The sequence below is a fragment of the Dermacentor andersoni genome, chromosome 1 (genome assembly GCF_023375885.2).
Source record: "Dermacentor andersoni chromosome 1, qqDerAnde1_hic_scaffold, whole genome shotgun sequence".
Taxonomy (NCBI): domain Eukaryota; kingdom Metazoa; phylum Arthropoda; class Arachnida; order Ixodida; family Ixodidae; genus Dermacentor; species Dermacentor andersoni.
The window spans coordinates 36050299-36078221 of record NC_092814.1 but is presented as its reverse complement, the minus strand read 5'-3'; the positions used below and the strand labels follow the sequence as shown (position 1 = coordinate 36078221).

At 44.7% G+C, this 27923-nt stretch overlaps 1 protein-coding gene across 2 annotated transcripts in view; it reads left to right on the top strand.

Moving 5' to 3' along the window:
* Positions 1 to 362: 362 nt before the first annotated feature.
* The window catches only part of olf186-M (Ki-ras-induced actin-interacting protein-IP3R-interacting domain olf186-M), a 119387-nt gene continuing 91826 nt past the window's right edge, over positions 363 to 27923 (top strand). Inside the window, exons 1-7 of one of the 2 annotated variants that reach the window (XM_055061316.2) lie at positions 363 to 567; positions 1434 to 1487; positions 9723 to 9959; positions 10982 to 11443; positions 13400 to 13483; positions 17564 to 17639; positions 21668 to 21810. In XM_055061316.2, the coding sequence (XP_054917291.1) occupies positions 1463 to 1487; positions 9723 to 9959; positions 10982 to 11443; positions 13400 to 13483; positions 17564 to 17639; positions 21668 to 21810 (1027 nt within the window). In that variant the 5' untranslated portion in view covers positions 363 to 567; positions 1434 to 1462. The remainder of the gene's footprint in view (positions 568 to 1433; positions 1488 to 9722; positions 9960 to 10981; positions 11444 to 13399; positions 13484 to 17563; positions 17640 to 21667; positions 21811 to 27923) is intronic. The other variant, XM_055061317.1, reaches the window with a different exon arrangement.

Below are 27923 nucleotides of genomic sequence, written 5' to 3'. Positions count from 1 at the left end.
GTCGTCCTTTTATGTGCACACCTCTGTCATCACCAATTTGTAGGCATATCCGTTCAATTAAATTCAATTAACCATTAAGCTTCGCATAGATTCCAACATGTGCGTTCGATCTGCATGAGTTTTATTATTTATTTCATCCATAGTTTTCAGACGGAGCGCGCTATGTTATAGAGCTCAAGTGCGTGAACTTGGCTTGAGCATAGAGGCTTGAGTGGCTTGAGCAAATGCTTGAGCTACAGTGTACTAGAAGTTCTAGTACACTGTACTTGAGCCATACCTTGGCTTGAGCGACTGCGTGTTTTGCCGGCAGCGCGCGGCACGACCAATGCGGCCGGTGGCTTCGCGTTTGGTCTGGCAACTCGACGGGGAATTTTGTCGGAAGTTGCGGTGGTTGGCGGCGGTGTCCGTGCTGTCCATGCGGTAGGCAGGTAGAGTTTGCTACTTTGGAACAGTGCCTATGGTTTTGATATATATACATATACATACTTTAAAGTGAAGCTGAGCATTATGATTCGTCGCTTATGTGCAAATGCCAAGACGCTATTCACTGACAAGAGCTGTTACCAAGTGAGTTTTGCGTTTTCGTGGTCTTCACTCTTGCATTAAAGTTCCGCCGTCGCGTATATACAGACCTGTGGGCTTACAGCACAACTTGCGACCTGATGTTGCATTGCTTTCGAAGAGCGTCATAATTGCTTGCTTCAAGAGTCAAAGCAACACTGAAGACCTGAGTGTGTTCATACGTGGACAGCTAGTTTGTTTACAAATGTCGCCTTTTAAAGCTGTCAAATTGAGCTCTCCGTAGTAACTAGTGGTGCCATCGCACTTGCACCTCGTTCACGAACTTGCATTAACATATTCCTCTGCTGGACTAGCTCACCCTTGGCGTTAGTAAGCGTGATGCTGTGTAAGAAAACAGCTGCCTCACCAAATGCCTCGGGTGATTTTTCAGCGGCTTGTTACATTTCTGTTTTCCAGCGGTAAAACACGCTAAAGGGTTCATACAGGTTGCGTGTTTACGAGATTCGAGTAGTGTTTACGACGTGCAGAACGTGTGGTCGCAGTACTTTGTTTTATCACTTCAAGTATTTTATCGCTTAGCAAGTGTCTCGTAGCGTGACGCCGTTGCGAAATATATGTTCCGTTTTCAGTTTACGTTGCCCTAGAAAAGAACAAGAGCACTGTCGTGGCCCCGGCGACAAATTGACGCGGGTACAGCGGTACAGCTCAGGAAGGTAGTACTTGCAGCAAACTTAGTTTCTCTTGAATGACCGCAAATGTGTTTTGACGCCGTTTAAAAATCACTTATATTCTTTGTAATATAAAGGCCCCCGCGAGTTTCTTGTTATCACAAACGATATTTCAAAGAAGTCTGCTCTGTCTGTGTGTGTGGCTTTTGTCCATTTGCTGTTTCTTTTTCTCCTGATGCAAAGCTGACTTGAAGGATGTAGGCACAGTTGCAATGGCTGCCCCCTCTGAGGAGAGAGGTATCATGTGTCATTTCTAATGCTCTGTTGCATGACAGATTTTAGTATACTGCACGCAGATCGCAGATATTTAAAGTCATGGTACGGTTGCATGTAACCTGGACAGCATGTTTTTGCCCCCAGTGAAATTGCAGGCTGAAAAGCACCTATATTGATTTAGTGGTATGACGGTCACCTGCAGCTTGTTTCTTTTTGCTGCTGTAGTACTTGCTTTTCTTATAATATACTCTTGCTGATTTGCTGCACTTGATATTACCTGTCATTCTGGCTTTGGTCTGTGCTGTAATATATCAACATTTGTGACATTGCCTGGTGGTCTTTGAAAGCATGATGTTGGCTTTTTAAAATAATGTAGTGATGTTTTATTGGGTTTGATTGAAGAGCAACTGAATATTGATATAACATTTGTGTTGCATGAGGCACAACGATCATTAGAAGCAAACCAACCCAGGATTGGTGAAAACATGGCAATGTTTCCTCATGAGTGGAAAGTTGGGCTTGTTGGTGATCCATGATTAGACATACAGTGGAGGTACCTGAGACAGACAAAAGCAGACATGCACATTGGGGACTTGCATTAAATTTTATTGGAAAAGGCACATGGCACATATACACTTGTAACCACTGACACATCAAAACCAGACAGATCAGGGGCAGACACCTGCCAAGCTGAAGCTGAAAACACCACACAGTTAGGCAGTTTCTCTGGAAGTATCCCCTTTATAACCCTAATAAATAATTTAAGCTTTCTTAGACGTGTTCTGTGGGAGTCGCGTGCCAAGTTCGAAATGTTTTACTGTTCTGTCATGTTTTATTGGCATGCATGAATTTGGCACATGCCCCGGCGGCTGACACTTTGCGTGGTGTAGTGCAGCATGGTTTTGACATGCCAGTGTGGCTATGGTGTTGGGCTGCTGAGCACAAGGTCGCGGGATCGAATCCCGGCCACGGCGGCCGCATTTCGATGGGGGCGAAATGCGAAAACACCCGTGTGCTTAGATTTAGGTGCACGTTAAAGAACCCCAGGTGGTCAAAATTTCCGGAGTCCTCCACTACGGCGTGCCTCATAATCAGAAAGTGGTTTTGGCACGTAAAACCCCAAATATTATTATTTGACATGCCAGTGATTATGAGTGTATATATGCTGCACACTGTTCCCAATAATATTTGTCACATACATATTAGTGCTGTATGTGTCTGCTCTGGCAGTGATAGAACTGCTGATACATTGCACCAAAACTGCTACCAAGTGCAGAATCTGCTTTGTGTTGCTACAAAAGCCTGATTTTGGCAAAAATTTCATCATGTATGCACCAGAAGGAGTCCCAGAGGGTTATATATATGCATAGGTCTGGTGGTCGTGATTGTGAAAATTAAATTGCAACTTGCACTCCACATTGGTGTGTGTATGATAAATTCATTAAGAAAATTGCAAGGATGACAGAACACAGTACGAGAGCTTACTACCAACTGAAAAGTTTTTATTAAAAACTGACATATCTATAAAAACCTCGCTGTGTGTACATGCCAAATGACGGAGCACACAGACAAAGGTGAGAGCACGAGGCCAAAAGTTACCTGCCACTGCACATGACAGGCCTTAGGAAATCTACCTCACTGCAAAGTGCACAGTCACAGAAGCTTGGCTTCCATACGTGTTCTTGTTGTCTTCTGTGTAGAACGCCTCAACAATTTCCCGTGGTAGTTGATTCACAGGTTTATATAGGATCCTGGTTTCATCCAACATTGGGGAGCAGCCGCACTCTTGACAATGCCAAAACAAATCGGAAGTTGGTGTTCCTTTCACAGAATTTCTGTGTTGCCTTAGGTGCTCGTTGGCTCATTGACCCACCTATCCTATAAACGAGGGTGAATCAAAGTATATGCCCCTATTTTTGATTAGCTAAAATAGGGTACACATTAGTAATTATAAATATATATACTATCCTACGTACCATACACTATTTTTCTACATAGTCCCCTCACCGGCACAGACATTTGTCCTGTTGCAGCACTAAATTTGATATGCCCCTGTTGTCAATCAGCGACACACGCGGCCTCCCCGAATGCTCATTGTCATTCAAGTCTTCATGGCCTTTTGCGGACTCACAACAGCACCACTTCACACTTCTCAAAGCGAGACACCTTTCCCCATGAGTGGGCTGCATTTCCCTGTGGATTTTGATGGGCGTTCATCCCTTGCTCCATAGAAAACGATCTTGGGCCACATGTCATAAAAATGTCATACACAACAGCTTTCTAGCAGGTTGTAAGCAATGTGACATGGTTAACTGTGCATGAACCATGTGTGCTGTCTTTATTCTTTTTTCGTTGTACAGCTCCACACACTCTTTCTAACTTTTGTTGTGTGCACTAAACACGACATTGACTTTGTATTTATTTGCAGTCTTTTTCAGTATGTGCGAAAAACAATGCGCATACAGAAGACAGGTTACTTTCATGTCTCTTGTGTTGGCCTGGCATCCCTCGATGTATGCTTAGTCTTTTGGAGGATTCTTTCGCATATTCTTCTCAAAACAGCAACAGGGAACCCGACAGCTGTTAATCTTACAATTTGTCTGCTGAAGCTCTCTTCCTTCCAGTGCTACTACGAATGCGGGAATAACTGTCATTTGGCATGCACATGCAGTGGGGTTTTGATATATGTGTGAGTTTCTAATACTTTTTAATTGATAGTAAGTGGTCGTCCTGTGTTCTTCTGCTGTCTTTGTCAATTAATGCTTTTCCTAACGATGAATACACACTAACTCACCAGTTCAAAATTTTAATATGTGTGGTAGAGCATCACAATATCCGGTTACAAATTGGCATTCATTATGCTAGCTGGGCCTGGGTCAAAAAAACAAAGCATGCTGTTGCTTTGTTCGTTTGTTCGAGTGAAAAAGTTGCAGCTTGATGCAACAAGTTTTTGTGTCTGCTTCTCGGTGCCTGCCTTGTTGACTTGCACTTAATACACTGTGCTCAAGGACCTTGGGTGTTTTCGCTCATGTTTTTTGAAAGAGGAAAGTTCGGTAGGGGCTTGAGGAACTTGGCCGAACAAATACCTATAGTCATTCCACCTCATATAGTGACTTCTTTGATGAATGAGTTCAGCCTCGTCATAGCAGAAAGTGTAAATGCTGCCCCTGCGGAACTTCTGGATGACTTCTGGCTGATCTTCCAGCTGAGGTTGGCTGATGGGACTGGAAAATACCCTCTGCTGTGCATATTTATGAAAGATTTTCTGAACCTGTCACACAGAAATGCCGATGTAGGAAAGGACTTATTGAACATGGACACATAATGCGATACTGATTGAACCTTTCAATAGCCAGCATCAGTGGACTCAATTCTATAATGTCATATTCAGAAATGTTTGGATGAGTTCAAGAGAAATTCCTCTGATCCAGGACTTGATCAAAGGAGTGAAACGTTTGCACAAATGACAATTTAAATGACTGAAAAAGGAAACTTTGGGGCAGTCACGGACAAGGAAAGCAGTACGTAATGTTTTAGCAGAAGAAGAGAGACCGCAAAAGAAAATTCATTCATCCAAGAATATGCTGAGTAACGGGGAACGGCACCTTGCAGAGTAAATGAAGGCGAATGTTTTTCTTTTTTGACATTGATAGTGGTTGGCAGCAGGGACAGAAGAAGCTTCGAGGCTTTTGAAAACCAAGAGGCACTTAGAAAAAAATAAAAATAAAGATTACACTAACTTGATAAAGGCATCAACAGTTATTACTCATTTATGTGCTGCTCTTGAGAACTTATCAGGGCATATGTATAAATAAATCTGTTTCGATGTTCTACCAGCTCTTATACTACATTATTTTAATGTATAAGTCCAAAAGTATGTGCTACAAAAACCAATATGTCTGCTACAAATGCACTTTTTTTCTTGTTACAAAAGCTGCACCAAAAGGCCTTTTCCTGTTCCACCACTTGTCTTGTGCATTTTGTGTTTTTGCACTGCATCTCTAATAATTTTTTTCACCTTCACTCTATGCATCCTGCAATTAACAAAGGCAGTCTGCAGTAGTTGTTACTACCTCAGTTCAGTGTGTCACAGCTGTGACAAAATTTAGTTTATTCACAGCACCGATGTTCTATTTGCTTTGGAATGTAATTGTACAGACATGCTAGGTATGAGTACTTGAGTTTGCAAGCTAGATTAATGGCAAAATCTTGGCAAAATCTGACATGGTCTGCTGTGAGCTATTTAGTATGTTTCCGGGGGGCATAACAACACTGAAGAGTTGTGTCCACTACAGCCCTATTAGGATAAACTTGGCAGTATAGTATATTGTCAATTAGTTGAAGTGTTTGTGAAAACTCTGTACATTACATCAGAGTGGGATACATTTAAAAAAAATATGTTATGTGTTATTGTGTTCAGCCTTTAGTTGGTAAACTGTAAACTGATTATGTAGCAAGGATGAAGCTGTAATGCTTGATTCGACCCTTGACAGCTTTTTTGTATTTGATAGAATTCATTGGAGAGAAGCAAAAGTGTTCAGTTGTTGAACAGGATGAAAACTTTTGGGCATAGTGTATTTGCCAAAATGGACTTGAAGGTTGTTAGAGGAAAAGTATAAGCATGCTTTAATGACTATCCTTGTAATCTAAAGTTGCATTAACAATCCCTACAAATGACAAAATTAGCCAGATGCTATGACCAGAAGGGTCAAAGTGGGCTGTGAACTTCTTATCTAAAGTGTGAAGTTGAATCAAAGTTGCTGTTTCTAAATGTTGTCACATTTCTTTAATAACACCACTATTGTAAATACCAGTTTCTTTGATGTTACCTCACCTTTGAAATGTGAAACATGCTGGGCTTCATTTCTCAGCATTAAATAAGTGCTGGCACACAATTTTTACATACCACATTTTTGCATATTATACATGGCTGTCAGTGAAGCCTCATTTGCTGTATTGTGCGAGGAGGAGGAATAAACATTTATTGTAGAACCAGCACTTTATGATGGCCGGGCCTAAGCCTCCTACGAAGGGACGTCGAGGGCTTGCCTCGCCGCCGCCTCGCGGGCGTGCTGGGTCGCCCAGGTTTGGTCGTCGAGGGCGGAGCTCCGCAGAGCCTCATGCAACCTCGACGAGAGAGTCGTGGTGTTAGTCTGGGTGTACTGTGCTGGGCACTCCCATAGCATATGCGGAAGTGTAGCCGGGTGAATTCCACAGCACCGGCAGTTTGGGGTAGTGTAGACATCCGGAAATATAAGGTTGAGGCGGGCGGGTGAAGGGTACGTGTTTGTTTGTAGTAGACGCAGGGTGGTAGCCTGCGCCCGGCTGAACTTTGGGTGAGGCGGGGGGAAGATTCGGCGACTGAGGTAAAATGCCTTAACGAGATCGTTATAAGTTGTCAGACTGTCCCTGGTGCCCAACTCATCTCCAGTGACTCCGGCGCAGTTGACTAGGCCTCGCGCAATGGAGTGCGTGACCTCGTTGAGATTGGGGAGGGGTGGGTGGACAGGGCCGACATGGGCCGGGATCCATGTTAGGGAGATTATGCTGTCTTTAGAGTGTGGTGCCTGGCAGAGGATGCGAAGAGCTTGGGGAGAAATATGGCCTTTGCTGAAGTTAGTAACGGCTGAGCGAGAGTCACACACTATGGTGTGACAGGTGGGATCTAAAGTGGCCAGGGCGATGGCCACTTCTTCAGCCGTCTCCGCAGTGGGGGTAGTGACGCTGCAGGCGTGGTGTAGGACTCCATCATGTGTGGCGACAGCCACAAATCGTGTGCCATGGGAGTATTGGGCTGCATCAACAAATGTGACGCCAGGTACGTGGGCAAGGGCTTTTATGATAGCTCCGGCCCGAGCTTGGCGCCTGGCCCTGTTATATTCAGGGTGCATATTTCTAGGGATAGGGTCTATGTAGATCCAGCTACGGATGTCGTTCGGGATCGGTTGTTTGGGGCCCTGTTGCTGATGGTAGGTGAAGCCAAGCGGGGACAGAATAAAGCGCCCCGTTTCAGTAAGGGTGAGCCGTTCAAGCTGAGAGTGTTGTTAGGCTTCAGTGAGTTCGGAAAGGTTGTTGTGAACTCCCAGTTGGTTGAAGAGTTCAGTGCTGGTGCAATTTGGGAGACCAAGTGCTTGCTTGTAGACCCCTCGTATGAGGGTGTCGAGCTTGTTTTGCTCAGCCCGGTACCAGTTGAGGTACGCAGCAACGTAGGTAATGTGGCATATGACAAAGGATTGGACGAGTTGGAGAAGGCTTTCTTTTTTGAGTCCTCCGCGTCGGTTAGATATACGTTTAAGAAGTCGTAGGGTGTTTTGAGATTGGGCACAGATCTTGTTGAGAGCCAAGGCGTTGGAGCCGTTGGTAGAGATGGTGAGACCGAGAACCCAGATACTAGGGACGTGTGGGATAGGACTGCCATCTTGAAGGCGTAGGGTGATGGCGTCACAGGGTCGGTAATCAGATTGGTGTTTGGGAGGGTGACCCCGCTGAATGGGCTTGTATAGCAGAAGCTCCGATTTAGCCGGTGAACAGCGCAGTCCGGTCCCTTGGAGATAGGCTTCAACCGTGTCAGTCGCCGTTTGGAGGGCTGATTCCACTTGACCATCACTGCCTCGGTACGACCAGATGGTGATGTCGTCGGCGTAGATGGTATGGTTGATATTGTCGACTTGCTGTAGTTGCTTGGCAAGGCCAATCATGACTAAGTTAAAGAGCATGGGAGAGATAACTGAACCTTGCGGGGTGCCTTTGCTGCCAAGGGGAAGCTGGTCTGATCGTAAATCCCCGGCCGAGAGGGTAGCTGTGCGATTGGAGAGAAAGTCACGAATGTAATTGTAGGCTCGCTCTCCCAGGTGGAGGTTCGCTCTCCCAGGACCTGGTCAAGGATAGCTGCATGGGAAATGTGTGACATGGGAAATGTGTATTGTGCGACAATTAGATATTTTACTGCAGCCAACTTGGAACACATATTAAGCTTAGTGTGGCTTCATGGGTTAAAGCCACTTCATGGCAGTTGCAGGTGGCAATAACGTGGGGCCACAAGGCACTGATGTCAGTCAGCCAAGTGTAGTGATGTCAGGCTGCACTGTGCCACTGAGCGCTAATAATGTTGAGCTATCTCTTGTGCCACCATCTGCCTCACTTCGGATTTTTTCCATTCCACATGGAATAAGCCAGGATGAATAAGTCGTGAGGGGTAGCTTGCTGTTATCATTGAAAAGAAAGTTATACAATCAGCACTTTCCACCAATGTTAACCTACGAGTCTGAAGCTAGGCAGATAAGAAGAAACTTAAGAGTGTGTGACAAGCGATGGAATGGAAAATGACAGCTGTAGTCTTGAGACATAGAAGTTGGTAGTATGAGCTAGAGAGCAAATGGGACTAGTAGCTGATATTCTAGATGAGATTAAGAGGAAAAGGTGTAGTTGAGCATAGAGCAGATAACCGGTCGTCTATTAGCGTAACAAAAAAGGATGCCAAGGAACAGGAAGTGCAGTCAAGGACAGCAGAGGATTAAGTGGTCTGAAGAGATTAGGAAATTTGCAGGTGTCCTCCAGAGGACATAAAATAGGGTGCTGCTGTTGATGGTGATGCAGCCTACACTAGACAGTTCCCTGCAGTTGCTTCCTTGGGTGCATAGAGTGGCCCCTTCTTTTCAATTTTCTTTTTTACTCGTGTTGATTGCCAGAAAGCATCAAGTGAGGCAATATGAAAGGAACCATTTAGTGGTGCAGGAGATAGCTTAGTGCCATGAGTATTAGACAGCAGTGTGTAGCCTAGGTCGGCCAAATCATGTTAACCAACATATGCTTCTGTGGATTGTGATACCATGTGATCACTACCTCCATTTTTCATGATATTGCATAACACTCAAAGCCATGTAGCTACTGACATTTGTTTTGAAGTGCTCAAAGTACAATGTGACATGATTATTTTTCATGCACTCAAGGAATCGATCCTTCATACCACGCTTACTTAGTCAACAGCTATATATTAAAGCAACGAAGAAGTGACCGAGATGAACCAGGTATCAGTATCTTTTAAACATAAACGTGCCTTGGAATTTTTTTATTCTGTCATTTTCCATCACTGATTTTGATTCTGTGTTATCATTCATTTTGATTTCTAGATATTTTCTATGAAGTATATGCTGCTGCTGATTCTTTGGCAGCAGTAAAGCTGCAAGCTGCAGGGTGCCGTAAAATTGTAATGATTTTTGTTTTTGCTTTTTCATAAACTCTTTTCTTTGTTTATAGGCAGTAGCAGCTCATCGCAGGGCTGTGGAGTTGGCCGATCGGCACAGGCGTGGCTCTCCCGAGCCATTCAGAGCCTGAGCCCCAAGTTTGCTCGTAAGTTTCAAGGACCCCCCAGCTCGGGTACAGCTCGACGAGCCTCCTGTAGTCGTGCCCCTTCTTCTGAGTCTCTGCTTAAGGTACCACCTGTCCAGAAGAAGCGAGCCGGAAGTGCGGCACGGCCAAGCTCATTGCCGTCGGGTAAGTTGACAACAGATGACGAGAGAGAGCTGAAAGCTATACCATGCATGGTATGAGACATTACAATAAGTGAATGGTCACGAGTGCTGCTCTCAGTATGAATTGTAGCCTGCTAGTCAAAAGCAACGTTTCACTGAGCTTCAATATCTACGGAATCATCAAAACTGTGTTGCAACTGAAAAGAAAAATAATGTAATAACGAGACTTCCTCCAGAAGAAAATTAACCCTTTAAGGACGAGACATATGAATACCCAGAAAAAGATGTTTATTTTCTATCTAAATGTGCAAAACACATCAAAAATAAGCACAATGAACAAAAAGAAATATTTTGTAGAAATGTTTTCAGCAATAGGGGGAAAACCCCAGGCAGGAAACTGGAACTGGGCTTCACCTCAAACCACCCAAGGTGTCGTTTTCAATTTGTATAGACAGGCCTCATCATATGTGAACCTTAAGTGTACATTTAATTTGCTTTACATCACATATGTGACACCTTTACAGCTGGATATCTTGCATCAGCCTGTCCCTTTTGACCTTGCTTTCAAGAGACAGTGAGTCGAGTGCCAAACTTCTTCCTCGTCCAGTGTTCCTGCTCTAAACCAACAAATGACGCTGGCTGCCTGTCATTGAGTTTTGGCCGAGGACATTTAGCCAGAAACTTCGTGCTCAGTACTGAAACTCGACAAGAAAATTTTCTCCTGGTACGTTGCCTGTAGGCAACATTCATCAATAGAAGGTTAAGACAAGTATAATGTAGACATAGTTAATAAGTTTTCAAAAACATCTGAGGCTATTTCTTTCACTTACTGTTTTTAACAGTGAAATAGAACGAGTGTGTGTTAAAGCCTCTGCATTGCAAAATAATGAGAAGAGCTAGAAATTATTTTATGTGTGGTCAACTTTATTGTAATGTTTTATGAGTCAATGCAGAAAATTGAGATGAATTGTCTACCAGTTTAAATTAGCCTAGAGGATGTCAATGGTATCTGTAGAACACTGGCCACTACCTGTCATTTTGCAGGTGAATCAAAGCGTACAAGTGGAGTTTCTAAACAGCGGAGATGCAGGGCACCCACTGCACCCATAACAGACCCTCATCCCTCTTCATGCACTAGTGAGCCTGATAAGCAGCACTCAGCATTGCTTGATGCTGCTTCTACTGCTGGTCCTGTGACATCACAGTCTTGTGAGGAAGCTGCATGTCTCGATGCACACAGTGCTGCACCTAGCAGGTCGGAGGCATACGGTGTAGTACGTCTACGTGAAGTTCTAGCAGTGCTGCGGAGTGACATCAGCTCAGAAGAGAAGCTGTTGGCCATCAAGCGTGGTCATGACCGTTGGCTGGCATTAGGCTCGCCCATGGGTGATGTGTCAAAGCCACGTCCTGGGTCTCAGCATGGTGCTGAGAGCCAGCACATGCGGCGCAGTCTTCACAAGCTTCAGGACATGAAGCAATTGGGTCCCATCCTGGAATTGCCCAAGGGTGAGTGTCTCTATCTACGTTGAGTCTGGTGATTTTTACAGCTGGAAAAGTTCTGGATTTTGGCACCACCTCAAATACCTGCTAGCTAGCAGTTCTTGTAACCAAAGTAACACTAGTTGCATGACCAGACGGTGTTCAGACCTAATAATATAACATTTGCAATGCTTCCTGGTTGTCTGTGCAAAGTACCATTTTTTTTTGTAATTTATATGGGTGTTTTGTGACAGTAAATTTCCCAGAAGGCCTTTCATCAGTGTTAGCACAAAGAGCAAAATGTTGAAAGGGTCCTTCAGCACCTGTCATTGGCCACAGAGCTCCCACTAAAGCTCTGCATGGTGACAGTAGCTGCCACATGAAGTTCCTCCTTAGGTACCAATTTCTTTGGAGGTAGAGAACAATTATTTAAAAGCAAGAGGTCACTGCATTAGTATGCACCTATTCTATCCAGTGACCCAGACAGCCTTTAGATGTTCAGAACTACAGATTCATAAATTAGTGAAGTATAACATGTGGGGTAGAGGTCTTGTTTGCTGGCAAGAGCAGAACTGTCGGAACAGTAAGACAGCCTATTTTGAAAATTCTCAACATATTTTATTTATTTTTATTTACACAATACTGCAGGCAGCAATGCTGCCCAAGCAGGAGAGTGTTTACATAAGATGCTTTATCAACATATTTTCAAATGAAACATAAAGAAGTGCATTCAACAACACATTCCGATAAATGATTCCATTCTTCGCTCGTAAGTGGAAAAAATGATTTCTGAAAGATTTTAGTTCGAGCAAAGTATGACTGAACTACTTTAGAATAAAAAATATGCGACGACCTTTGTGGAGCATGGGTAATAAGCTTGTGGAGCATGGGTGACATTGTTTTCACAGGTTGATGTAAGCATAAAATACTTTAGTATCTGATTACCATCAACTTCACATATCTTATTCTGTGTCTCCCTATGTGGTGGTTGCAGTACTGGTGCTTGGTAAGATGGCAGTTTGAAATAGTAATTTAAAGGAATAAGTCAACATTACAGCTGTAAGAACTTTGCAGGATGGTCATGTTAGATTTTGCTGGAGAATTAATCTGTAGCCTTCCATGGCATCATCTCTCATGGTCCCCATTTTTCTTTTGAGGCATTAAACCTCATAAATCAATAATTGGACCAGTATGTACAGAGGGGTCTACTGTTAAAATAAACACTTAAGTGCAGAGCATGTCCGGATTTTCCTCTCTTGCAAGAATATAATTGCCTAGATTTGCAGCAAATAACTTGTGGTTGGTAGCTCAGACTCCTTTTTAACACACCTGTGCAGCGTACTTACATTATTATTGCATTGACTTGCAACTAGGGTACTAGCAAAGTGAGAGAAGCTCGTTTGAGTGTTCTCTTTAACAGTGGACTGCACTGTGTGCACAGAGTATAGATCACCAAGTGCTCCGTTTTACAAACTATTTTAGTGTTGAGAAGTTTTGCAGCTGAGCCCATACTTGGTGTTAGAAGTACAACGCTTGCATTTACTGCTGCACAAGCAGTAGTTACTGTTTTTGCTTCGGTGCCTGGCACTGTGGCCTAGTGCTTAGCAGTAGAACATTGTAGCTACCGAGCTACGACAGCAAATAGCATTTTTAACAAATGCAGCACACATGTCCAATTTGTCTGTGTTGTTTCGCAGTTTGTGCTGTTTGCCACATTCAACTCTTAAAAAATCTGATGTCTGACCAACAGGTGAATGGCACTGGCATCCATGCCAAGGGAGGTATTTTGTAGTAATGATCAGTACAGTTGAGATGTGCAAAACAAGGTGTTTTATTTGGGCTGATGTCTGCTGAGCAAAAGCAATGCCATCATGTGTGAATTATTGGCCCATTGTTTCTGTTTTGTTATAAAGACATGACCATCCTTTACACCAAGTTGTAAAGGTTATTATGTTAGTAATTAGAACATTAGCTGTGTTCCAGATCTTCCCAGAGCTGCCTGCAATGTCATAACAGTTGACATGTCTTTGGTCGAGCGAACGAGTCAGAAGAAAGTGATAACGACAGGTGGGAATGTTTCTGGTTTGGTGCTGCTTTACTTTCATTTGTATATAAACAAGTATCATAGTTATCTTTTGTCATAATGATTGCAACTATGATGAATTGTCTGGGTAAAGTGGAATCTTGGTGCTCTGTGCTGCATCCTCTCTCAATTTTCTGCACCTTCCATTTAATCTGGACAATAGCAGTTATCAATTGAGTTGAATACATGCAGCAGAGTCCAGAAATATGACCAGCTCTCACCTGGTCACATGTTTTCTTTATTTGCTGTATGCATGTTTTCTGTCATGGTTTTCTTCTGCAGGGTGGAGAATATACATGGATGCCAGTAGCCGTCCAGCTTAGTCATTTGCTTGGGTTGACTTGTAAAATAGATAATGTAGTTTTTGCTCAAAAATAGCAGAAATGTACCAATGTGTGGCTTGGGCTCAACATATTGTGCATTTTTCTTATTACGTCTTGTGCAGTGGCTATTGTTGCTGATTGGAAAGTGTCAGTGTAATCATGTTGCGTAATGAGCATAATAGTCGAATAACAGTGCCATTACTCTACATGAGTTGTGTCTGTGAGATGGCTTAGGTTTGAGCTTTTGGGTTTAGTTTGACGTAGTAGTTCTGCGGAAACCCGTAAGGTCCCGGACCAGGACGAATTTTTCTTCCACTCTGAGGCCTTTCTTTCGAGGAACCTGTATGGGTTTCCTTTGTAGCACTTGCTGCGGTCGGGTGGATGTCTGATTTTCCCTTTATTAATTTTGGGTTTAGTGTACCTCCATACTGAATGGAGGACAGAAAACAGCAAATTTCTGCAAGAAAAAAAAAAACTTGATTTAAAGGAGCCCTAAACCACTTTTTATCGAATTGGAGAAATGCACTTGAAGTGAAAATAGGCTATTTCAGAAATACTTTGCTGCAAAAAGTACTTCAATGCATTCAGCAGAAGTGGAGTTATTGGCAATCAAACACTGCCTCCGCTGTGCTCCTGTTCCTTCTTGAACGCCTTGCACTGTGAAGGTTACGGTATAGTGGGGTGTACATACAATGCTCCGCCTTCTAAATGTCACCATCGCGCGGAGTTCAAATATAATTTTAGATGTTAACGTAGAACACCACAACTTCTGCCTTTGGTGCCTACGACGCGCTAAACATAAGCCAAAGTGGTTGTCCTCGTCGAGCCCAGTTGCTGAAAGGCCACCAAGACTGCCCCATGGTACAACTTTTCACAGCTATGTCACTGGGCACTAAACACATCTAATGAAAAAATACATTCCACAAGAACACATAATACAAGAGTTCCAAGCTATTCAAGAAAATATAAAAATTACACGGAATTTTACACTGACGGCTCCAAAACACAAGAATACGTAGGTGTCGGAATAACAACGAACAATTGGGAAAATAGCATTCGGATAAATAATTTTTCTTCAGTCTTTACCGCCGAAGTTTTTGCGATATGGACGGCAGTAAAAAAATTACTACCGACAAGCAGATGAATGCTATCATGTATACCGATTCGTTAAGCGCACTCAGGGCTCTAAACCTTAACTCCGCGTCTGAACCCCTGCTTGGCGATATCCTAAACATGTTGGCCTATAATGAATACGGAAGAACTATACGATTCTGCTGGGTCCCAAGCCATGTTGGGATACTAGGGAATGAAGCAGCAGATAGATGCGCATTCATGGCAGCGCACCAGGGCATAACGCGAACAACACTTCCATACAAACACAGTATCCGAGTGATTCATAAGGCCCTGGCATCAAAATGGCAACTAGAATGGGACTCTTGCATAAATAACAAGTTACACACAATAAAACCCCTGCTTCGTGAGTGGAAGTTCTATGAGGTGATCCTATGTTGACTTCGAATAGGGCATAGACATCTGACACACAATTTTCTACTTCAAAACGAAAACCTGCCAACTTGCGAGAAGTGCCATGAGCCACTCACAGTAATGCACATTATTATGACATGTCCACACACTGAAACAGAGACGGAAGCTTTTACAGAATCTCTATAACTTACACATACCTTTACACCTCGCCTCAATACCTGGAGATGAACCGCTAGTGCCCTTCACTGACTTGTTGAGCTTTTTAGAAGAAACCAGCTTTTTGCACATACTCTAAACTAACGCAGCTTTCGCTACTTTAACATTTGATTTCTTAATATCTTGTGGCTGGCACAGCATGGCCTTAGTCGTTTTTGCGCCATTAAACCCAAATTAACTCGTCGAGCCCAGTGCGCTTAGCCAGCGGACTCGTGGCGGCCATGGTATCTACGCCATGTAGCTAATCGCAGCTTGATGTCAGCTATATGCCAATAGCAGCCGTGTAAGGAAATTACAAAATAAAGTGTCCGATGACGAAATAAAGCATGCACAAGAGTTTGAGGACAGGGCCTTCTGTTGAAAAGAGAATGTTTGAGAGAAAGGTGACTTCGCGATCCGCTTGCAAGCTCCACGCACCGTGTACGACAGCAAAACTTGGCTGAGATGTTCACAACAGTGTATGCTACCCATGGACTATATTACTTCACCAAGCCCGAGGGGTTGTTCAAGGCCCCTTTAAGGTCTGTTGTTGGATTGAAGGCACGCATGTTTATCTTAGTAAACTATATCCTGCCTATCAAATTTAAAGCTACAGTGTTATACAACTGTAGTAGGCTGACTGCTCTTTTGGACAATTTTATAGAGATAACACAGAATCTGTTCAAATATAACTTCCATTTGCTCAGGGCTTGCAGCACCCACAAATTGTTTGGCAAGACTGCTCTTGGTCAGTGCGCAGTACTTCTGTAAGATGAAAAATAAAAGCACACACTCAACAAAAAATTTGCTTCTCTCAAAATACTAGTTCAAAAGTATTAAGGGGAAGCTTTAGATCGGGCCCAACTCTGCTGCCACCTATTTAAATACATGTAAAATGCAGAAATGCTTTTCTGAGATAGCCTCTGGACCTACTTTAATAGAATTTGTTGCATGTGAGGGAGAAAGCCAAGTTCTAGTGACTGTTGGAAGCAGAATTTTAACGTAGGGCTTGAATTTTTTCACAAATATTGCCAAAAAAATCGCTGCTAAGCTTGAAAAGAATAGCAGAATGAAATTTATAAATTCGTAACTCTGAACCAAGAACAGATATCTCTGTTCTGTAAACTGGATCTGTTAGAACACGCAAAGCGGACAAAATTGATATATCGATTTATATCGCACATGAATTTTTAACGATGTTTGCAAGGGATTTGCAGAAGTCCTAATGACATATTAGTGGTGTATTTAAGGGTCATGTATAATGCATCAGTTTTGTCTGCTTTAGATTTACTGTTAGATGCAATTCAGACAATTGTGATATCAGTTTTCATGGCTGAGTTACAAAAAAAGTTGTTAACTAGGCCGTTTCATTTACCGGAAAACTTGCAATTTTCAGAAATATTTAGTAAAGAATTCGCAGCCTAAATCAAAAATACGCGTCCGCAGTCACTATACATTTTAGTTTTTCCCTTTAAATGCAACAAACCTCATCAAACTTAGTGCTGTGGTTGCCAAGTAAAATGATTTCTCCTTTCCCATGTCATTAGATAGCAGCCCTCTTGAGCTAAAGCTTCCTCTTAAAGAAAAAGTGTGTGGAAAGTTGGGTCCAGGAACTCAGAATTGCCCAGAATATATAGTGAAGCAGTGTTACATGCTGAAGAGGGTGGCTTGTTTACATGTTACATGCCAGGAAACTCTTGAGCACTGTGTGCTGAGCTCAACTACTTGTTTTCACTTTGAATATTACTGAACATAAAGAATTATGTTTCTGTCATGCTGTTAATGACACTTCACTAATTATTTGTGGATATATTGAAGCTTTCTTTAGTCTTACCTGATGCTATCGATTGACGAAGCTGCTTGCATGCGTTAAGTTCAAAAAAGAAATTGGTTCATCATGTGTATATCATTTTGGTTGTGTGAATGAGACACTGCACTAAAGTGGTAAGGTTTTGTAAGAAGTTTCGTTGAAATCTACCTGTGCAGAAGTGTGCAAGAAGCAGGTTAGATGTGTAGACATTGGTGCTTGTTCAGCTTATTCCATTTGTTTTTGACTCAAAGGAGCAGAAACACCACCAAAGTCACCAACATCTGTGCAAGAGTGGGTGAATTCACTACCAGCTGATGAGCCACGTAGGTGAGTCTACTGCAGTTTTTGTTCTAGAACTGTCTTGATTGGGACTTTTCTCTGCGCTGCTTTTTTTTTTTCTAGATGGGAGCATTCGATCTTACCTTAAACATTCCGAGACTTCTGCTGTATTGTTTGTGCTTATGCATTGGGCGTAGCCAGTAATATTTTCGGGGGTGGCTCGTACTTGACAGGGTGTGGGAGTTGCAGGCTGGTGTTGTTGCATGTCGTTGTATGCCAGGTATCCTGGTAGTACACAAATTTAGATGGAGGGGAGGCAGGGCCTGGCAGGCATGTGCGCAGTGTGCCTCCCTCTACACCCCCCACTCTTCTGAAAGAGAAAATTGTCATCCACCTAACAGTAGCACGAAGCTACAACGGAAATCTGTGTAGGTACAGTAAAACCTCGTTAATTTGAAGTCATTGGGACCGCAAAAAATATTTGAATTAAGCAGGTTTTCGAATTAACCGAACACACAAACAAATGCAACCCAGGCAAGAAATTTCACTGCAAGAATGCGCTACCTTTATTCGGCGATTTTGGATTACTTAAAGTAATCAGAGATGCTGGTTTGCCACTTCCTGTAGTTCGAGGCTCCAAGGGTCATGTTTTCTAGTTGGCCAACTATGTGCAGCATTTGAGAATTTCCACCGTGGCACTCAACAAAACTGCGGATAACGTTCAGCGATTCGATAACTTCCACGAGAGCGGGTGCTCGGGAGGGCTCATTAGCATTGTCGTCTTCGCTGTCATTGCACATGGTCGCATCAGCGGTAGCTTCACTCTCCAAGTCTGAGTAGCTCGTTTGTTGATTATTTTCAAAGTTCAGATGCCCGGCGAAGCCGACTGCACCGGATTCGCTATCCTCTGCACAGAGTGCATTGATACGGTCGCAATACTCGGCTCCTTCTTCATCAAATGCACATGAGTAGTCAGCATCGGCATCGACGGTGCTTTCCTTCGAGAAGCCAGCATGTTAAAAACACAGCATCATCAAAGTGGGTTCTACTTGCTTCCGTGCATGCACAATAATACATATGGCCCCCGAGGAGGTCGATGGAGTACTCCTTGCCGTTGTTGTAGCAACAAAGCATGCGCTTGAGCAGGTGGTTGCGGTAAATCTTCCTTATGTGGTGAATGACGCCTTGGTCTATTGGCTGCGAGATCAATGTGGTGTTCGGAGGAAGAAATACCATCCTGATAGCTTTCAGGTGTGGGCTGTCACCATGCGCCGGGCAATTATCAACGATGAAGAGTACATTCCTGCCTGTGGCCGTGAACTTGCGGTCAAGCTGCCGAACGTAATCTGCAAATATTGCACCTGTGACCCAGGCTTTCTTATTGTGCCAGTAGAAAGCTCATCCCTTGGCGGCAGCCGTGCATTTTTAAAGCAGCGAGGCTTCCCACTCTATCCAACTACAAGTAGCGGCAGCTTGTGTTTACTGCACATGTTCGCACCGAGCAGAATGGTGATTCTTTCCTTGCCCTGCTTTCGACCCTTGACCGCAGTGTCCTTCGCTGCGAATGTTTTTGTGGGCAGCATCTTGTAAAAAAGGGCTGCCTCGTCAAGGTTGTACACATCGTCTGCACCGTACTCGCTAAGCAACGGAGCCAACGTGTGTTTCTTCCAGTCGTCGACGATGCTCTCGTTTGCGCTGCCGCTCTCGCTACAGACGGCTACAAAGGTCAAATTACTGCGCCCTTTAAAACGACTGAACCATCCTACTCGAACTCTTCGTGCCCAAGTTGTAGAGCCAAGTTGTTGGCCTTCTCCTCCAGTATCGTTCTATTGATGGGAAGGTGGGCTGCATTGCTTTCTGCAGCCAGCGAAGTAAAGCTGAATACACATCTTGGTACGTGGGAGCCCCTACTCGCGACCGCTTCAAAGAAAATGTCTTGCTGTAGGCCTCCAGTACCTTCGACTTGTTCTTCAATATTGTGGACAATGTCGAGAGGGGCACGCCGTGCCTTTCAGCCAACTTGGTCTTGGAACATATGTTCTTACTCGCTTCTTGGACCAAGCAGAACTTCGGCAGCGTTAGAGTTATACTTTGGCATCTTCGCTCACTGGCACTTCTGCACAGTTCAGAAAAAAAAAAAAAAAAACTATGCTACCTACAACACCCCTAACCACCGCACACACACACACAAAAAAACGGCGCAGACCAGCGTTGCGCGCACACACGTCGCCACAGGCGCAGAGAGAGAATGGGTGAACGGCAGCTAGTGGCAGCGGCACGGAACACGCGCTGACGCTGTGACCACTGTGACTGCGAGGAGTGTGCGGAGTGGTGGACGAGAGCCCGTGACAAAAACGGTAAGCCCGCTGCATTGCAGTGACGCACGTCTTCTCATGCAGGCGCGCATTTCGGCAGTGCGCGGAGCGTACCGTGGACTGATTTTTGTGCTCAGTACTACGGGTCTGGCGCTTTATCTATAAATAATCGCGATTACTATGTGGCGCGCCTCGTGGCTCTGAATGGCCGTCATTTCGTCGGGTTTGTGGTGAAATGGGGATCGAGAATGGCTGCATAGCACCCCAAATCTTCAAATTAACTGGGTTGGCCTAGGCCGCCGGTTCGAATTATCTGGTCAAATTTACATTGGAAAATAGGGGACCACAGAAAACCCTAGATATATCCGGGATTTCGAATTAACTGAGTTCGAATTAACGAGGTTTTACTGTATCTCAGAAATAAAGCTTTGCAGTTCAAGAAAAATTTGTCTTTGTCCCGGACTGGAACCCGGGACCAATACCTTTTCGAGGCAATCTCTCCCATCTGAGCTAATGGGGGGGGGGGGGGGGGTCTCAGTAAACGTCCACCTTGTGGACTGTCCATTTTGGCCACTGCTTATTGGCTGGAGCTGAACCAGCACCAAGAAAACTGGTTTGTGGATGCCTGTTTCTTGCTGGTACCCAGCTCAGCCAATCAGCACTTTAGCAGCAGCCGAAATGGACATGTCCACTGGGTGAACATCTACAGAATACCCTTCCTGGAGGCTAGCAGATTGCAGAGCGAGGCCAAAAATATTCGGCAGCTGCACAAATCAGTTCTGTGGAAGCCTGCAAGGTAGAGGAAGGTTCATGAAAGAGAAAAAAGAGAAAATTGTCATTTACCTGACCTTGGCATGAAGCTACAAAGGAAACTCATACTGACCATCAAGATGTTTAAAATGTGCTCCCTTTCTTGGATATGAAACCACCACATGACTCGGCTGATACATGATGACATTACAGGTGGCTGTTCTTGTCATGTGTGGCTGGTTTTGCCAGTAAGAAATGTAATTGCACTGTGGATTTTGGAGGCCTTTTAAAATAATACCAAATAAAATGTGTTGGGCATTTCTGCTAGTGTGTCAAATAATACTTCTGTATGCTGCCTCTTTGGTCAGTCTAGGTTGAATTAAAGTCACCACTTGTATTTCTTTTTTCTAGTGCCTAGACGATACCTTCATTTCTACAACTGGAATTCAATCTTTCATACTGAAAGCAATCTGGTGTGCATTTTGAAATTTCAGACTGTGCTCTGTGGCTAGAACAGTGACATTTCTATCATTACAACTGGAGAAAAGATAAATGTTAGTAGTGCTCCTTTTAGGCACTGTGACAGCACATTAGGAAGAAAAGGCCTTGTACTTTGCTGCTTTCTTTCTTTCTATATATCTTTTTCCTTTTTTTCTTATGTGGACAGAATTCAGGAATGTTCGTTTACTGAGTTTGTTTATTGGGTTCATGTTCAAGAATCCCGGGTTCCAAATTGATCCCTCAACTGTGGTGTCTCGCAGTCCTTGTGTTGTTTTGGAATGGCAATGTCCGTCAATCAATCCATTAAAATGAGCAAATAAACATGGATATTTTATTCTTTTCTCGGTACAACACCTTGAGAAAACATATTGCTTGGCTGGTTATGGACCTAGTTTCTGTGTCTGCATCTGCATTGCTTGCCTACTATGCTTCATAGTTCGCACTTGTATGATTGCCTAATGCTTTTTTTTTTGCTTCATTTCTCCATCCTATGGCACCGGAAATGAAAAGGGAGGAGTCAAGCAACATACAGCCAGTTGAACTACCGTCTATGCTGCACCAGGATAGTGGCTATCAGAGCCACCTGGAATGCCCTACGTTGGAAGCTCCCATCAGTGAAACACAGGATGACAACCTTAGCCTTGGTGCCGAGGGTGAGTGTCGACTATGCAGCTGACCCATATTTGATGCAAAGTTATCTTCACTGGTTAGTCTTGCATTTGTAGAACTTAGCATGAACATGATACGCTAAAATTCTTTTAGGCCGTCCTTCCTGAATTTTGAAGCAAGTCTGAAATGACGACAGCTTGTGTTTAGTGGATGAATACACATTGTGGAGAAGTTAAAATGAAGACTTTGCCTCTTTTGTACAAATGTCTGTGGTAGTAACCTGATTACCCAGCAACAACACGGTGCTGTCTGAAGCAAAAATGCTGAGTCATTGTAAAACATTGGTCTTGTGTTGTTTTATTGCACATTCCGGGCTGGATCAAGGAATGAAGAGAGAGAAGAGCATGAGTCTACGGTAGGCGGGGATGCTCTGAATTGAAGGCAGGGCAGTTCCCAAGTATTGCGACTCGGGGTCGAAGATGAGAGACGGACCCTTGGAGCAGACGAAGAGGAGATGAAAAGCTTTATAGTACTGTATGGGCATATAGCAAGTAATAGCAAACAGGTAGTGGTGTCTAAAAGCGCACCAGACCGACGGGGTGGCTGGTGGTAACTCTTTCTAACAATGGGCTGGCTCTGCCTTAAATCCCTTTGGGTGTCCCATCGTCAGCAGGAACGAGGCAGTACCAGCGCTGACGTCAGCTGCGTTGCTTTCCTCTTTCGTCGAAGGAGAAGTCCAAGGAGAAGTTTTTCGTGGTAGGAGAAGTTCAAGGCTGCATAAAACCGGTCCCCACGGCATGGGGTCAGCAGTTCTGTGGAATTCTGAAGGCTGCCATTGGATTCGTCGTGGTGCTCTGTGCCCCCGGACTCCTCAGTTCGACCCATGGAAAGGGTGCAGCAGTTTCCTGTAACTTTGCAGGTTGTCACCAAGGGCAACCATTTCAGTAGAACGAGGGGGAAGGGAGCACCCGTTCCCTCGATGTAGGCACGCAGTGTGGCACAACACCAAGTCAGCTCAAAGTATCTTTTTGTCTTGTGCCCCCCTGCTTGATGGAGTTGAATCTGATAGCAGCTGCTCGAGGGCCATCATTTTTGTCAGGTGCCTATGAATCTGGATTTGCAGCCAGGAAGCTAAGGATGGCTACTAGTTAACTGTGCAAGAAAGAATGAAACAACTGAAGTCGAAGCAGACGTCACGGCGAGCACAAAACACACAAATTATATATGGTGCAAGTGCTCTCCTTGCTAACGATTCCACAACTTTTGACCTGCTTAATTTGATATATAAAACGGCGAAGACTAATGGTGACGAACTGATGAAGGTAAATGAAGAGATTGAACAGCATACGCCCTTTTTCTGCATGAGAAAGTTTCCTTAGTAATTCACCACGGAAACATGTACGTAGGACGTTACTAGTTTATGAAAGTGGTAAACTAGCTCATTCTGCTCATTCATCAGAACACCAGCTCATTCTGCTGGTGTTCTGAAATTTGATGACGCAGTACTTTTGGTGCTGTTCTCTTTCGAGTTTTACACCTGTTAAGTTGTGTTTTCTATCAAATACGACCTGTTCATCAATCTTTTACTGCTTTTCAGTGCCGGCCAGCTGAGTCACTTACAGATAACATTGTGCCCTTTTGTGGCCTCTGCCTTATATACTGTGTTATTTCAAATAAGGAATTAGTTGATAGTCAGCGCATTGTTCCATTAGTCTTTCACCCATTTTGTCGTCTGCGCTGTTTTGCCATTATATACGAACTACAGCGGCTCAGAACCCTAGGTAAAACACTGTGGCTGAAGAGCAGCTAGTGCAGTGTTGCCTCTTATTCATTGTTGTCTTGTGTTGCTGGGCACTGCAGCACTGTTGTCGCATCCTTGCACAAGCACTCTGCAACATTATTTTCTTGTGCTTCGGTTCTTCTTAAAGGGTGTTCTTGAAATGCATGGTAGCGGAGGTATGAAATGACTTCTTAAGAAGTGGTTCGGTATTGTTGCTTATATTTTTTTGAAATATTCTCATTTTTTTAGTGCAGTAGACTTCGTGAGAGTTGGAGCCGGGCATATCAAAAGGAGGTAGGTTTAAAAAAGGACTTACGTAGTTTGCGCAAAACATGGGGCCGGTCCTGGCCACCCGCTTCAAACTCAATTTGGTGCTGCTTTTGTAAAAGTCGCTTTGTTCGAAGCAAATTACTGTGTAAGCAGCTTTCACTTAGTCTCTGCAAAGCGAGCTCTGCCGAGGCATCGCTTTGGTGGCCGCAAAAGGGGCCTTCTAAAGAATGTGAGAAGGTTTCTGTGGCAGCCTCTCAGCTTGAGAAATTCCAAAGAAATATTGGCGTGAGATCACAAGCATTTTGCCACGTACTTCTCAATGGCTTGCATGAGAAAACCCCATGTCCATCAGCTTTGGTTGTTTTATGCGAAGCTTGCTGACATCCTTCTCCAAGACATCCAGGTGCTCCACGTAGCGCAGCAGAAGGTCCCTCGGGAAAACGAAGCCTTGGAGGGACTGAATCATGAGCAGGGCCTCCTGCAAGGACAACGTTGACGCAACCTGCTGCTCAACTGTTGAGGCAACCGCTGCCGTCATCGGCGCCAATGTCATCGTTGCTATCCTACATGTTTGTGCAAGCTTGTTTGTGACAATTGCCTCGTCTGTTAGTTCTGATGTTTCTAATGCGTCATCAGCATGTAGAAACTCTTCGAGTCCTGAAGCATCCTCATTGACTGCAGACCAAAGATCAGACATCACTTCGTCAGTGGGCGCTTCGCAGGCTTTGTACAAATCACTGCTGCCTTAGGAAAAGCACTTTCCTTAAACAGTTCCGCACTGCAGAAGTGCTTACTTCGGACTATGCACCAAAGATAAACTGCACGACTATCAATAGATTGATCTCGAAGTCTGGATGCCCCCTGCTTGTCCACGTGGCCATGGCCATCAGCAAGACTAACGTTGTAGGAGTTGAGGACGTCGGGGTGAAAACTTGGGGGGTTTATTTACATTATTTACAGTGAGAGTCAATTAACAGTCTTAGAGTCATTACGGGCCGGCAGCAACTCGGACGCTGCGGCCCGTCGCAAGAAGTTCGAAAGAGATGAATCAAGGAATGCTCTAGGAATGCTCTCTTGCTGCTCCCGGTCTGTGTCTTTTAAGCCCTTCGGTGTCTCGAAGACACGTCATGTTCGGCCAATGGGAGAGCCCGCTCAGGTGACGCCATTTTCGGCCAATCGGCGAGCCCGCTTCAGTGTCGTCATTTTTGGCCAGTGGTAGGCGCCCGTGCGATGGAGTCACACCCGGCGAAGAAAGTCGCTGCTCGTGTGTTTGTCCGAGGGCTTTCTTCTCCCTGCGTTCTTGCCTTGCTGACTTGCAATGCGCTGTCACAATAGATGGATGGGGGCGACGCAGCCAGGTTTTCACGGTGCATCACAGCCGTCTTGCTTCGGGACCCACTTTACCCGCAACAGTGCCAGGCTCTCGCTTCACTTTCGGGAAGAGTCAAGCAGTGAATAGCTCCACCGGCGGCACACGAAGTGGGGTCCGTCAACTTGTTTGCACGTGCCGTGCCTCAGGAATGTGGTATCAGCGCTTCTGTGCTCCTTAACCCTTTCGCTGTCGGACCTTTCTGGCCGTGACGCCCCCCCAATGTCGGCTTGGTTTCAGGGAACGAGCATAACAGGGAATGAACATAGCAATTTATTTTTTATTATGATTGGTATACAAACAACATAGTCACTGCAATATGCACATTTCAGTGTTCTGCAGTGTTGTTAGTAAACATCATCATCATCATCAGCCTGACTATAACATCCGTTCAACATCCGAATCTGACGATGCGGAACTCCCCTCTTCCTCGCATGAGACTGTCCGAGTCCGAATCCGAGCTCAGCTTGTATTCTGAATCGGAATTGAGCCACCGCTCCAATGAGCAGACGAAGGTCCGCGCACTCAGCCATCCGAAAGTAACCGCGCGCAGGGAGGATGCGCTTTCAGTCACCCGCACAACGGAGAGAAATGGGACGTTGCGTGATCAAGAAGACAGAGGGAGGTGGAAAAAGGCTAAAACAAAGTTCGAAGGGCTTTACGTTTACTGCTGCAAGACGGAAGTGAGGGTGCGGCGAGAGAGCGAAAGTAGCAATCGAGTCACTCTTTTCGGAGAGGCAACGGCGTGGCGCGTGCTTCTGAACTTGACGCGCCGTAGCAGACACACCAACAGAATAAAAATAAAAACCTTCAAACCCACGGAGATGGCAGAACAACCCTTGAACCCATAACCACACGCGCCGGACGCATGATACAGCGAACGCGGAGCCACCGCGCCACTCAGCAAAGAGAGAGGGGCGAGTGGCAGTCGCACCGTACTCTTCAATACGTGACTAACACAGGTCGAGGCGAAAATACGAACTTGTAGAAAGAGTCAACAGATGGAAAGGCCAGTTCAGGAGCGCCAGCTTTGCGCTCAGGCGCGAAATTTTGAACGCACGATAGAGAACGTACCGGTACGTCCGTGACAGCGAAAGGGTTAATTAGCTGTGGTGCGATTCGATGTGGTCTGGGGAACTCGAAGTAGGCTCAGGAAACGGTCCCGTATCTAACAGCGTGTTCAGGACGCGGCGATGATACCTTACCTTAAAATTGGCGATCATGTCAGCGTCTATGGGCTGCAAGCCTGCCATTGTGTTCGGTGGCAGGAAAAAATTTCCACACTTGAGAGCTTAGGCATGGAGTGGTGGGCACTACAATTATCTAGGATGAGTGCCACCTTCATCTTAGATCGCTTGATACATTTATCGAATTCCAAGAGCCACTCATGAAAAAGTTCTCGCATCATGCATGCCTTGCAATTGTGACGGTAGCATACTGGTATTCTTGTAGCAATGCGAAACCGGCGGGGATTTTTGATTTCCCAATGACAAATGCGGGGAACTTGTTGCTCCCTTTCATTTTGGTGCACAAAAAAAGTGAGGCGCAGCTTGCTGTTTTTAGCGCCCTTGCATGTGTCTCCTTGGATGGCAACACCTGGAAGAACTAATTCTGTTATATATGTCAGTATCAATGTAGTTGTTGAGGGTGCGGGGCAGCGTTTACTCCACCCACGTCTGCTTCGCCTCCACGTCAAGTGAAGCTCCCTCACTGGTGACGGCTTTGTAAACAATGCCGTGCCTTTCTTTGAAACACTGTACCGAGCCACCACCTGGCTGGAAGCCCATATTGTTGATGAGCAGGGCAAACTGCTTCGCCTTTGTGGCCAGAATTGGCCCAGTGATTGACAAGTTCATGGCACGGGCACCAAGAAACCTCTCGTAGAGGGCCTCTTCCACTTCCTTATAGGCACCTTGTCGAATGCGTTTGCACCCATTGTCTACTGAGCAGTTTGTTGAACTTCTCTGCCGAGCGAGTGATTGCTGACACTGTTGGTTGCGATAGCCCATACTTCTTCACCAAGTCGCGCACTTGTTTAATGTCTTTGTAGTCCTTCATGATACTACACTTGGTTTCCAAATCTGTAGCAATGTGCTTTCTTTGCACTGGCAATGTCTTGCATTGCCAACGATCAGCAGGTATATCAGCCACCGTCTTTTCCGGTGACATTGCCAACCAAGGTGAAGAAACCAAGTGGCCAGGAACGACTTCGACGCAACCAACAAGGACAAGCACAAGCGACTTAATCTGTTGACAGAACTGCGCAGAATGTGGGACTAACAAGCAATCTGGGAGCAGTGTAGTTGGTGCAGTCCATTCGTATTTCGGTGGGTGGTGCGGCGTAGAACTATGGGTGCAGCCCATTCATGTTTGGAGGGATGGAGGTGTGATGTGATGGAAGAGAGGCGTGCAGGCTGGCGATCTGGAGAAGGCTGGAAAACAGATGCTAGTGTGTGAGTGCACGGCGGCCGTTGAGGTGGTTTCTCATTTTCTTTTTTCTTTTCAAGGATTTCGCATTCGATTACCTTTTGGCACGGACACCTAGCAGCCAGACTTCATCATTATGACTGACAATGCGGCATTGGGGTATTGTAGTAAGCAGGTTATTCCACCATGGAAAACGTACAAAAGTTTATGGTGCAGCAGCCTCTCATTGTTATAACCAATATATTGTTAACACTAGTATCACAATAAGTGGGTTCGACTGTATTGCACAGATTTTTCCTTCTAATTTATTT